General features: G+C 34.7%; 1 protein-coding gene across 3 annotated transcripts in view; it reads right to left on the minus strand.

The window, feature by feature from the left end:
* Positions 1–14,385, minus strand: part of cemip (cell migration inducing hyaluronidase 1) — a 128,077-nt gene that overhangs the window by 60,138 nt on the left and 53,554 nt on the right. For all 3 annotated transcript variants that reach the window (XM_059527301.1, XM_059527311.1, XM_059527319.1), the window contains 7 exons: positions 13,765–13,865; positions 7,763–7,900; positions 7,342–7,480; positions 5,233–5,469; positions 4,664–4,843; positions 1,819–1,889; positions 1,608–1,703 (listed from right to left, as the gene is read on the minus strand). In XM_059527301.1, coding sequence (XP_059383284.1) covers positions 1,608–1,703; positions 1,819–1,889; positions 4,664–4,843; positions 5,233–5,469; positions 7,342–7,480; positions 7,763–7,900; positions 13,765–13,819 — 916 coding nt within the window. In that variant the 5' untranslated portion in view covers positions 13,820–13,865. The remainder of the gene's footprint in view (positions 1–1,607; positions 1,704–1,818; positions 1,890–4,663; positions 4,844–5,232; positions 5,470–7,341; positions 7,481–7,762; positions 7,901–13,764; positions 13,866–14,385) is intronic.

The following is a 14,385-nucleotide window of genomic DNA, read 5'->3' on the forward strand; positions in this document are numbered from 1 at the left end:
CAGCTGCTGTTTCGTCCATGTTCTAGAAATCATTCTAATATGCTGATTTGCTGCTCACGAAATATTTATGATTATCATCAATTTTGAAAACAGCTGTGCTGCTTCATATTTTTGTGGAAACTATGATACATTTTTTTTTCAGGATTATTTGATGAACAGAATGTTCAGAATTTATTTGAAATATAAATCTTTTGTAACATTCTAAAAGTGTTTACTGTCACTTTTGCTCAATTTAATGCATCTTTGCTGCATAAAAGAAACAATTTATTTGTAAAAATTCTGAACTGTAGTCTATATTTTAAAAGGGTCGTGAACTGAAAAATCTAAATTCCCTTGATCTTTTGACATACTGTATAAGAGGTCATTGTAAAAAAATCGGAGAACTTAAACAGCTTGATACCAGTCTATAAGACACACTAGTTAAAGGTATAGTTCGCCCCATTTCCATGTCCTTCTAACCCTGCATTATTCATTCTTTCAGGAAACACAACAGGAGATGTTAGACTGTATGTCTGACCTGTGTTTTTTTATTTTTTTATATATATTTCAAAGGTGGAGTGTGATTTATAATGCAAAGCTTCAAAACGAACAAGAACGCAACATGAAATTACCAAAAAAGTAGCTCATCTGACCGGAGGTTGTGCTACAAATAATCATTATCTGTCACTTTGATGAACCGGGTTGTGCATTTCCTGTCATGTTCTATTTTTTGTCAATCTGTAAAATACTGTAACACTTGGTATTTTTACTGTGCCACTGATATCTACTCTTGCAGGAAAAATAACTCTTTTTCTACAAGAGCTTTTTTTAGTTTCACCAACCGCTGAGTTGCAGGTTCTTGGTCTTTTCATTTTTCTCTGCTCTCACAATGTGAAAGAGACCTTAGATTTAATGAACAATATCGCATGAACTACTCTTGGAAACTCTTGTCTCTCTCCTCAAATCTTCTCTCATTTATTTTCACAGTGTCTTTTTCTTCATTTTTAATCCACTAGTATCTTTAGCTGTGACAATGTCTCTAAAGTAGAGAAATGCAGTAGACCCAGTGCTTCCTTTCTAATCTGTCAACATGATGGAAAATGTCAGTCAATCTTTTTAAAATTCAGTAAATGATGGAATGAGTCTTTCTTGGCCTTTTTCATGGCCTTTTGTCCATTTCAAAGCCTAACAGTCTATATAATGCTGCCTCTACACTGTTATTACTATTTATTCTATGCAAAATACATAAACATATTTGTAATTAATGCATGTATTGTATTTATTTATTTTTATTTAATAAAATGTAAATATGGTAATATAATGTTAGTGCATTTACATATCTATTTGTAATAAAATATTTTAATATAATATGAAATTATAAGAAATACATATATGAAAATTTCGTAAAATATAAATTATATATATATATATATATATATATATATATATAATATATATATATATATATATATAAATACACCATCAGAATGACAAAATAAAATGAAAGATAATAAAAAAAAACATTCTTGACTGAACTATTCCAATAAGTTTTGCTGGTCCACCAACCCGGAGGTGCAAAGGAGTCATGAGTGTGTGTGTTTAGTGGAGGTGGTGAGGTGTGTTTATACCTTGAACCCACTGACTGATGGTGGTGATGGTGAAATGCTCTCCGTAACCTGAGTGAAACACCCGAGAGCTCCTGGCCTCAGACGAAGCCTTGGTTCCTGAACACACAAACAGACACAAAACCCCAGCATCAGCTCGCCTTCAAGATATTTCCTTTTCAAGCTGCTGTTTGCTTTCCATCACTGGCCAAACAAGTGGGCAAAAGAGGCTCACCCTGATAGACGGCATGATCCTCGACTGCTGAGGACGCGTCCCCTTTGACTGTAATAAAACTCCACGGATGCCTGCAGAGAAACACACACGGGAGAGAGAGGAAGGTGTGTGAGGGCCGAATAAGTCTGAAGATTTGGCCATGAATAAGATGTCCCTCCTAGACAAACATTCTGACTTTCTCTGCTGTAAATTATGTTGACTTAAGGTTTGATTGGCAGCTCGCACTTCTCAGAGAGGACTTGGTAATTACAACACCAGGGTTTCCCATCACCCCCTGCTCCACTCTGAGAGAAGCTGCCTGACTGACACCATCATCAGGACAATTTTCTCCAGCTAGACCAGACTGACAGGCCAAAGAGGTGTTCCTGCTCCATCTTTCCAGCAGGAGTGCAACACCCACCACACGTGACGATGTAGATATTTTGGGAGGAAACTCTTTTTCTTTTTCTGACTTTTTGCTCAGATAGACTCTGCTTTGTTTATTTGTTGACATGGTCTTTTAAAGGTGACACATATTAGTGGTCTGAAACAGCCAATGCCAGGGGTGTTATTGTTAACTAAAACTCAAACCATAAATAAGTAAATCAATTAATCAATCAATCAAGATCAATCAAGCAATAAAAAAATAACTTGAAATAAAAAATAACTAAAATTCTCTCTCTCTCTCTCTCTCTCTCTCTCTCTCTCTCTCTCTCTCTCTCTCTCTCTCTATACATACATTTTATATATATATATATATATATATACAGTATATATATATATATATATATATATATATATATATATATATATATATAAAACGTGTATATATTGTATACATGTATATATAATGTGCATAATTATTATATGATTTTAATAATGCATGAGTAAAATACTGGAATTTGCTTGGTCACGTGTTATTTGGAGACCAATTTTCACTATTAACTAATTATTAACTATAATTTGTGCCTAAATAAACTCATAATGTGCTTATAAGTCTGCGTATACATTCATGCAGGATAACTTACTAATATGGGATTCATAAATACTAATAAACAGCCAGTATGCTAGTAATATGCATGCTGATAAGCAACTAGTTAATAGTGATAAATGGTCCCTAAACGTAAGTTCTACTAATAGTTTAATTAATTTTCATAAATAGTAGTAGATTTTCTTTTAAAAAGAAACAAAAAACGATTATTAAAGCCAGAATACTTTGTAAAAGTATATGCAAAATAAGCATACTTAACGTGTGCTTTTGTGTTGCTATGACTCACATCCAGCCGCTCTATTCACTAGATACAGCACATTCAACTAATCAGCAACTGCAATTGCAAGTTTGCCATATAAGTGGGAGTGAATTTTTTAAAAGATACTCTTTACAACTTTATAGGAAGGGACTTTGCAAATAAACCTGTCATTGTGCCACTGGCCATTTTCACTGGTCTCCATCATTTTCATTTTCAGTTAGAAACTCAGGAAATCTGCCTGAATATATACTGTATATACAAATTCAAGTAGGCACATTCAACAGCACTGTGAACCTAAATATATATGTTACCCCATCCTTCAAAGTCATTTGAATTGAGTAATTTTTTTCTTCCTGATGTGGTTGGATTTGTGTGTGGGAAACATAAGTCATTATGTGGGATTATTTAAATGTGTGCGATTGTAAAGTTTGGGAGCAAATGAGTTTCCCAGGCATCACATGTTGCACAGATTCTGGATTGTAGCTTGGTGTTTCATTAAACATTTTAATTACTCCAAAGTTGTTATCTGTCACAGCTATGCTGATAATTTTCTCACAGCCAAGCTTCAATCATGTAAACAACAATTGCATTCGCACAAGCCGCAGTATTTCATAACCAACCCTGAGAAAAATCACTCAGAGGTTGATGTTTCATAGTTTAGGAGACCTAATTGAGGTTTTGGTTTCATTTAAATATCAGATTCGTCTCTCCTAAAATCCCATAAGGGAAAGAAAAATTAAAAGAGACAATTGTTGATGTTCAAAGAGAGCATGCAGCTATAAATTAAAGATTGTTATTTTTCATTCCTAATTCATAACGATCTGTAGTCCATTTGCGTTCTAGGATTCGTTGTAGTAATGACTTCATAAATTCATGCAATTTATATTCCATAAACTGAAAGGGCTTCCCAAACCCTGTTCTTGGAGATGGACCATCCTGCAAAATTCAGTTCCAACTCTAATCGAACACACCTGAACCAGCCAATCAAGCACTGCATCCCGACTTCATTATCATCCATCCTAAATAGTTTGCGATAAGAATTAGATTGTATACTTTAGTAGATTTTCATAATGTGCATCTGCATGCTTTTTAGGCTATTATAGCACACAATCCTTTGTGCAACATAATAATTACGCTAATGATTTCGAACAGATTTGCTTTGTATTTTTATTCTTTATTTTTTTTATTACCCCTTTTTATATACCAGTCTGTCAAGCATTTTAAGTTGCGTTTTATGTATGAAGGCAGAAAAGGTGCTATACAAGTATTATTATAATTTTTCCCCAACACCCTTGAGGCATTTTTTATGCATTTCCATCAAACGCTCCATAAAAGTTTCCTCTATTTTGTAAAGCTCTATTAGAGCTGTGTGCAGGAAGGTAGAACTACAGGAACAGGGTTTGCCACTTATTTAGATGCTATTTCAAGAAATATATTTCACCAGTCTCAGACCAGCAGCGATGCAAAGAAGAAAATGTGAACGCAGCCAAGCTGATACCTGACTGGACCAAATTGCTCTAAATTTAGTGTCCAATTCACTCAACTAATGCTAAAGCAAATTCCAGACCGGTCATGGATAAGAAAACTACTGCTAAGTTGGAAAAGAGTGATAGTACCGGAATCCGAGTCGATGGAAGTGTTGGCTACCCAGCTTAGTCAGAGCCTTTTTAGCCAGATCCTCCAGGTTGTTGGATCCTTCGTCATTAACCACCATGGCCAAGATCTGCCCAGTTTCCACCTTGTCTACATACTGGGCCAGTCGTCTGCTCTCGTCCTTACTCCTATATGTGTCAAACCTATACACACACACACACACATACACACGTGCGCACACAAACATAAAAGTGGGTCATGAAGATTGATCATAGACCAGTCAAGGAACGCTACAGAAGTCAGTAAGCATACTGATTATGAATGATTTTTCTGAAGGATGTGATTCAACAACAGACGCTCATTTCTGTGATGAAAAATAGTCGTAAATCAGTCGCCAACTTGGAAGCGCTGTTTGTTTTGACAGTCGATTTGTAGTAACTGTTTTAATTCCAACCGCACATTAAAACCATCAGTTAGGTTTTACATGATGTACTGACGTAACAAGCTTTAATCTGTCATGAAGCAAGCCTGCCTTAATTAGGAATGAACTTTAAGAGCAAGAAATGTGGAGGAGAGACGGTGCCCTACTGACCTATCAGTGTGCAGCACATCTCCGGTCTTGGGGTTGATAACGTGAATGATGATGCCTCTGTTGCCCCAGCTCCTTTCTAAACGGTAGCTGTTCTCATTACCCTGCCCAGGATGGAGGGTTTTGTTCAGGAACGTCCAGGACAGCTTCTTTTTGCCGTGAATCTCCAAAGTTCCTCCGGTTCCTACGCCAATGTACTTTCGGCCAAAATAACTGTGGTCGACCTCGCTGTCATCAGACCTTTTTCAAAATAACAACAAATCAGTTTATCAGACAGTCCTATGAATTCAGAATTGAAGAGAAGGCTTTTTAAATTCCTGACTAGACTGCAATCAAATGTGATTCGAAATTAATTTATATATCAATTTATGTTTCTTGTGTCAATCTTGAATGACCTAAACGGCACCTAGTAAAATAATCTTCTTCATACCTAGATTTGAAATTACTAAAAACTTATATTAGAATTTATTTCTTACAATTTATATCCGTGGCATTCAACCGATTCCATCTGATTACAATTTAAATATAAGCATAATTAAAGTGTAAATTGTTATTTTCACTAGAAAAGCAAAGCTTATCTGAAAGCAAACAAAGAAATAAAGTTTTAAAATTGTATAGCCCAAATCATTCAGGACAGTGAATCATTCATAAAAATTATTAGTTCAAAGTTGCTCATCCAACCAGGTATTTAAACAATTTGTTAAAACGAATAAATATTTGTATGTATTCTGTTGTTGTTAAGAAAATTATGTAAGAAAATTGTTTTATGTATTAAATTTTTTTATTTACATACTTCTATATTTTTCTTCAAATAGTCCATTGTTTGTTTCTTTTATTTTATAAATGAACCAAAAAAAAAATTATCAGACGCTCAAAAAAATTATCAGACGCTCTAGTAAATAACATTTTATTTTGTTAATCGATAAATGTTCAACAATGCTGCAAACGACTGAAAAATCTTCTTTAGAATCCTAAAAAAAAAAAACCTATTGTTCTAAACAGTAAAAAAAAGGTGATTCTCAGTTTATCCACAATACTGCACTTCAACCAGAATGCATTGCCTGTACCGAATTAAAATTCAGTAAAACTTCCTTTTTCTAGCATTGTGATTCAAATTACCATAGAATTTCCTGTAAGGTTCAGCCAATTCAAATTTGCAATCATGAACTTAATGACAGTCGGTTAACCGATTCTAAATTCAGCCTGAACCCTTTAAAGGGATAGTTGACCCAAAAATGAAAATGTGATGTTTATCTGCTTACCCCCAGGGCATCCAAGAAGTAGGTGACTTTGTTTCTTCAGTAGAACACAAACAGAGATTTTTAACACAAACCGTTACAGTGTGTCAGTTTTATAATGGATATGAATGGGAATCAAGGCTAAAACATACAAGAAAAGGACAAAAAAAAAACACATACACAAACAAAACCAAATTAAACCCTCTGGCTCGTGATGATACATTGATGTGTAAAGACACAAAATGATAAGTTTGTGCGAGAAACTGAACGGTTTTTATATAGTTTTTTGCCTCTGATGCACTGCCATGCCTGAACTGTATGAGCTCCTTCTCAAAACACAACTTGCGTGTGAGGAATCTTCTTCTTCTTCTTGCTTTATGGTGGATCGCAAACTTATAAGTGCATTTCCGTCACCTATCTCCCAAGTGGACCACTGACACTCTATCTACAATCTCAATTAGAAGTGTCAATGGTCCACTTGAGAGATCGGTGGTGGTTCAGATAAAATAGCTCAGACAGTTCAGGTGCAGGGTTTAATTTGGTTTTGTTTGTGTATGTTTTTGTTTGTTTGTTTTATTGTATGTTTAACCATGATTCCCATTCACATCCATTATAAGACTGACAGACTGCCACGGTTTCAGTTAAAAATCTCCGTTTGAGTTCTACTGAAGAAACAAAGTCACCTACATCTAGGATGTCTCGGGGGTAAGCAGATAATATTTTTTGGGTGAACAATCCCTTTAAGATTGCTTTAAAATGACAAGTTTAAAATATTTCTGTCCGTCAAATTCTCCTTCAAAATTTTTGTGCTCTGTAAGTGCCCTTATGAAGTGTGTTTCAGCAAGCAATGATTTTTCAAAGCCTGTATTCATACCTGCCAAAGAGAGTGATTGTGAGGTTGCCTTTATAAGGGCATTCTGGACTGCCGATGTGAAGTTCGCCCTTGTTCCCGATGAGGATGTGCTTAGCCCGCAGAAAAATGGGTCGATTGGAATCAGCGATCACAAGCTTCCCTAAAAAGAGCAAACAAAATCAAGCCAGTCCAGATCTTTGACCCTTGATTTTTAACCAACGAAGATGTTTTTCATCTCTAACTCTAGTTCAAAAAAGAACAAAAAGATGATTACTGGCTTGGCATGTGATGGAATTCCCACCATCAAATATTCCATGCTCAGGGCGACACTGAGATGAAATGTAAGACTTGTCAAGCTTCGCCTTCATCATGACGGACGTAAATCTACATGGCACTTTAATGTTGTGAAGATGTTTGAAAGAGTTTTATTAGGAAGATCTACCTCCATTGAGGATCTCGATGGAATGGACGGTCGCGGATGAGGTGAGGATGACTTTGTGGCCGTAACCGATGGTGACTCTGTGGGCTTCATTGTGACCGGGAGTCCAAGGTTGTAGTCCATGTATCTTATCTGGACAAACTGGAAAAGATATAGACATTTAAATGATCACCTTTTCAACAGATTCTCATTAAATAAAAAATAAGAATTTCCTTGAGCTACTGAGATAAAAAATAAATAAAAAAACCCTTACTAAGAAAACACAACTTTCAGAACTCAAATGTCCTTTCCAAGAAGAAATAACTTCACGACCATAATAAATTGACCACAGGGTCAAAAATATAAAAAGAAAACTTCAAATGAAACAAACATTTTAAGATGTCAACAGAAATGACCTATATATCTCAGATGTCTAGACTAAAAATTTACCATGATAACTCTTCAGTTCATCTGCTATTACTATGCTGATAAAAAGAAGTCAGCGGTTGAACCACAGGCAGATGTTTCTGACTGCAATCAGACTTTTAAGTGTCATTGTATATTAATAGAGTGTCATTCTTCTCTTTAATGCTGTAAAAACCTCTGAGAAGCCACGCACTTGATTTGAATACACACGGCACATCTCCAGACCCAGAGCAGCTGAGAACTTTCATCATGAGCATTTCCATATCTCTGCTTTGAAATGAGAGTAAAGGGCTTCACTGAGCTTTCTAATGCATTTTCTTCTGCGTTACAAAAAGTCAAAGCCTTGAGATGCAGCAACAAAAATAACGACAGTAATAATCACCCAGAGGAACGGCTTATTGCTCTTTCATAGCTCAGGAGACTAAGGGGTATCAGTTATGTTGATTTTTGTTCAAGTATAAACTCATTATTCTCCAGAAATTTAGCTGAAATAAAAACAGCTGAGTGTAGCGTTTACCCTATAAATTAATTACATTATATAAATAAAAAGATAGATAATACTAAAACCCCAAAAAAATTAAACTGAAAAAAAAGAGATACATTTAATCAAATAGAAATACATAATAAAATGAGAAAAAATATTGAATTTAGAAGTTAATTTAAAAAAACTTACAAATATTTTAGAGTATACAAAAATAGTAAAATAACAATCAGTTAAATTAAATAAAATTAAAATAATTTAAAATGTTGATAGCACTTCATGAGAAATGGTCTTTTACTTAAGAGAAGCAAGGAAAATACGTTTTCTTACCTAAGGGAGTACTAGCCCAAGTTGCAATTAAAAATGATGAATCTAGCACATGGTGAAGATGTTTGGGAGGATACAGTCAATTACTGGAAGCAAGAGATTTGCTTCAGACCAATTATAAAGTTCATAATCAGGATTCACTTCAGCTACTTGTAACATTGCTTTGGGTGGACAGCTGACGTGCAGGGTCACCTAACAGTAGTGCAGAGGACTCTTATAATGGGATCAAACACACAATCCTGCATTTGTCTTTTATTTTATTAATCAAAACATGCAAGGAAGGAATAAAGGAATAGTTTATCCAAAAAAATTCAATCTATAAAAATGTACCAATGGGACCAATGCTCCCCAATGGATCCTCTGCGGTGAATGGGTGCCATCAGAATGAGAGTCCTAACAGCTGATAAAAACATCACAATAATCCACAAGTAATCCATACCACTCCAGTCCATTAATTGATATCTTTTGAAGTGAAAATCTGCATTTTTGTCAGAAATAAATGCATCAAGTTCTAGTTGTGAGTTCTCTATATGTGTAATATTGCTTTCTACAGTAAAAAAGTTATCTCATCTGTATCAGGAGAGAAATATGCACACTGCTTACAAGCAAAAAACTGTCCAAAACTGTTCCAAAAAACTATGTTCATGGATTTTGATTCAGATGAAAATTAGAGATGGACTTTTTCACTGGAGCAAGCGTCATTATGAATTATATTTTGTCCACAAGTGACAGCTTAAACTTAAAAACATCTTGATGGTTTTGTTTCTTGAAAAATTCACAGCTTTTCACTTCACAATACATTAACTAATGGACTGTTGTGATGTTTTAATCAGCTGTTTGGACTCTCATTCTGACAGCACCCATTCAGTGCAGAGCATCCAGTGATGATATAATGCCTACATTTATCTAAATCTGTTCAGATGAAGAAACAAACTAATCTACATGTTCGATTGCATACACAACACTCAAATGCTCCACCATTTGTTATTAATTCATTTAGAAGTTTTTATTAGCAGCAACCACACACTTACTTAAAAAATATCAGTTTCCCAATGTGGATACGCAAGTAAAAGTCTGTTTCAAAATATAAACTATTTTTCCTTCATGTATATAAGTATGTATATATATATATATATTAGTGGTGGGCATAGATAATTTTTTTTAATCTAGATTAATCTCACTGTGATCTTTAAATTAATCTAGATTAATCTAGAATAATCTAGCTGGGGTCAGCGGGGACCCGGTGACTTTTTATTTATTTGTGCTATTTACACAATGTTTACATTTTTTTTCAAGTTTGTAGGTGTCAAGGTACAGAAACCAAATAATTAAATGTAAAATAGCACCGGATAGTCTTCAATGTAAAAATGAAATATACAATCAAACCTACATTTATTCAGACACCTTCAACATTTCTCACATTATTACAGTTATAAAAATTATATCTGGTGTCTGAATAATTTTTTGTTTGACTGTTAAAACTACAAAGTGATTCAGTCAAGAGCAGTGAGTGATTTTCATGTTCATTTTCTTGGATTAACATTACAGCAGCCAGTCTCTAAATTAGGCGCGGTCACTTTAAGAGACGATGAACGCATCCAATATAATACACATTCCATGTTTTTCCTCAACTGTTTACTTTCACTTAAGAAATAACTGAGAGTTTTTTCGAGCATAATTTCCAAGGAGGATATTTTGACATATTTTGTTTGTATTTGTCGGCACAAGAGCAAAAATAAGCAAATTCGGTGTTCAGGGCTCAGACGCCTTTCTCTGCGTGAGCCCTGAACACCAGAACACCGCGAGTACTGAATTGGGCTCTTTCACATCTTTTTGTTTGTTCAAACTGCGATTTGTATTTGTTCGTTCAGGTGCAGGAGGGACTTCGAGGAGAACTTCGCAGAAGAGAGCTCGGTTCAGTGTCACTGTCCGTGATACACGGCTCTCGATCTCTCTCGTGCGCACCGAACACAGCGCGCGAGTAACCAGCTCTGTTCAGCTTTTCCGCGTCTTGTGTTTGGATGCTTTAATGTTTAAATCGACAAGCAGTAAGGCTTAAAAACACGTGAAAAAGATAAGCTTTCGTGACGATGCGCAGCAGTGGCCCGTCAACTGTCCTGAGCATCTTTTTAGGCTGCCCTCAGCCAGTCGGTTATATAAAATTATATCAAGGTGAAAGTCATCATAGCTTGCTTAGTATAGACCCAGCTCCCAACCCAACTTTGAGAATAGATTAACGGCGATATTTTTTTTTTATCGCCCGATAAGAGTCTCACGTTAACGCAGCACGTTAACACCGATAATGGCCCACCACTAATATATATATATATATATATACAGTACAGACCAAAAGTTTGGACACACCTTCTCATTCAAAGAGTTTTCTTTATTTTCATGACTATGAAAATTGTAGAGTCACACCTAAGGCATCAAGGGCTATTTGACCAAGAAGGAGAGTGATGGGGTGCTGCGCCAGATGACCTGGCCTCCACAGTCACCGGACCTGAACCCAATCGAGATGGTTTAGGGGTGAGCTGGACAGCAGACAGAAGGCAAAAGGGCCAACAAGTGCTAAGCATCTCTCGGGGAACTCCTTCAAGACTGTTGGAAGACCATTTCAGGTGACTACCTCTTGAAGCTCATCAAGAGAATGCCAAGAGTGTGCAAAGCAGTAATCAAAGCAAAAGGTGGCTACTCTGAAGAACCTAGAATATGATATATTTTCAGTTGTTTCACTTTTTTTTTTTTGTTATGTATATAATTCCACATGTGTTAATTCATAGTTTTGATGCCTTCAGTGTGAATCTACAATTTTCATAGTCATGAAAATAAAGAAACTCTTTGAATGAGAAGGTGTGTCCAAACTTTTGGTCTGTACTGTATAGATAGATAGATATATAAAGCTGGAAGCATAGCTACCTAAAGGGACAGGCAATGAAAGAACAACAAAGCAACTATTAGATAAAGCGTACCTTTAATAAATTACCCCATTCATCCTGAGCTCAGCTCTCAAAGAACGACACAATCAAAGAAAACACAGCAGGCTGTCATTTCAAACAAATGCTTTTATGTGACCACTAACTAGCTGTCTTGAAGTGATACATTAATCCCATCGCCAGCCTTTACAATACACAGAATCCATGCCGCAAAACAAAATTGTGAAAAGCCATCATGCTTTTATGTCGTTAACAAAAAGCTGTTCAAATCCAGATTTTCCCAGAGGAATCCACTAGCTCAAAGGCATTGCTGGAAATACCACAAACCCAAAAGAGTGATCTCACTCTAAATGCACATAAAACATGTTTTTGCATGGATTTGTGTGATTGCATTGAATCATGCAAACCATTATGACCATCTACTCTAGAATACATTCATTTTGAGTTTTTAATGTGGAAGGCCATGCTGCTTTTTTAGAATTGCAAATCACATTTCCAACTACAAAGTCTGAAAGTAACTTTGGTTTGTTAAATTACAGTAAAGCTACTTTGCTGAGCAAAGTTGAAAGGAGCAGAAATGCACTACATTTACGGGCCTGTAAAGATACGGATTGTGCTGTTGGGTCTTGGCTTAAAACTGAGTTTGCTGGACTAGAATGAAACATGGTGGAACAAAATTCTCAAAGGGCTTCTGTGGGTTTGGTGAACTAAATCCAAGAGACTTCTTCTGAAACAAGACTCTTAGTCATGCGGTCTCTCTGTTGGATGGATTAAAATGAGACTGAAAGCATGTCGGTATATTTTGGATGGACACATGCTAGCTAATCTCTGATCCTGTACATCAGGCAGTGTCACAATTCAGCCTGTAAAGTGACAGCAGATAACAGAGGGATGATAGACAGAAAGGGCAACTAATAATTTTAGGGGAGAGAAATTAAGGCTAAAGCTATGAAACATGTTTATGTTAATATGTCAGAAACTCAAGGATTTGAAACATCATGCTTTCAAAGAATAAACTCTTGTGTTTTGAAGATAAAAAGGAAATTTCTTTTTATATTTTTAATTTTATATTTTGTTTTATTTTAGAATTGTATTTCTTAAAATACTTTCTTAAAGTTTTTTTTCATTATATACCTTTTTAATTGTATATTTTTTATTTTATAATTTTATTCAAAGTATACTTTATGCTTTCAAATTACAATAAACTATTGTTCAAAGAAACTTTATATTTTATTTTATTCACAGCATACTATATGATTTCAAAGTAAAATTTACTTTTGTACATTTTGTACAATGGTACATTTTATTTAATATTTTATTTATATTTATTCTTATTTTATTTATTTAAATGTTATTTCATATTTATATTTCATTTAAAAATATTTTTCAGAATTGTATTTTATTTACAAATATTTTTCATATTTCTATTTTATTTAAAAACATTTTTCAGAATTTTATTTTATTTACAAATATTTTTCAGATTTTAAAATATTTTTAATTTTTTATAATGTTCATTTTAAACTTTAATTTTTTTTGTATATTGTAATTTATTATTTTTATTTAAAAATAATTTTAATTTAGTCAAAAAGTAATGCCATTGAAACACCATATAAATCATGCAAATCAAAATAATATTTTGTCTACATCCAAAGTATACTTTATGCTTTCAAAGTACAATGAGCTGTTGTAGTTACATTTTATTTAATATTTTAATTTATTTTTATATTATTTTATTTAATGTTTTACTTAAATAATTTTATGTATTATTTTATTTATTTATTTCATGCAAAAAGTCAAGCATCTGAAACACTTTGTGACTAAAGTGAAACATCAGAGCAAGAGAGACAGAAACTCACCAGCCTGAGTGATGTGAAGAACAGCTACTACGATAAAAGCAACACTGATCTTCATTTTTTTCAGCACTGTTGGTTTGGTCCAGAGTTTAAAGGCAACTCACCTGCAACACAAAACACAAAAAGCACACAATTAATTCATTTACATTCAAAGCTGAACTGTGTCATGTCTGTGCCACCAAACGTAATTGCAAAAATAATGATTTTTTTCATAATTCTGCAACTGTGTAAGTGAATTATTCAAATTTTCAAGGCAAATCGACCTGCCCCAATGCATACTGAGTTGTAATCTTAGTATTCCATTGAAAAAAAAAAAAATTCCCTTAAACATGCTCGATTTATTCTGGGCACGTATGACACCATGACCAAACATGTCTTTGAGATTGTGTGAAGTTGCCATAGAAACCGGCCAGCGATTTTGTCAGTTTGCCAGAATCTGAACGTGTCGGACCCCAGTTTTGCATTCCTTTGAAACTTGCTAGATCTGAAGGTTACGTGGTTATCTTCAAAGAGATTACAAGAGCACCAGCAATTCGACTTGAACCTCCACAAAGGATCAAAGGCTCTGAGGGGCCGAGGGCTCAGGTACTGCCTTGCTAATAACGGTGTGCTTGTTTAAATGCA

The sequence above is a fragment of the Carassius carassius genome, chromosome 3 (genome assembly GCF_963082965.1).
Source record: "Carassius carassius chromosome 3, fCarCar2.1, whole genome shotgun sequence".
Lineage (NCBI taxonomy): Eukaryota > Metazoa > Chordata > Actinopteri > Cypriniformes > Cyprinidae > Carassius > Carassius carassius.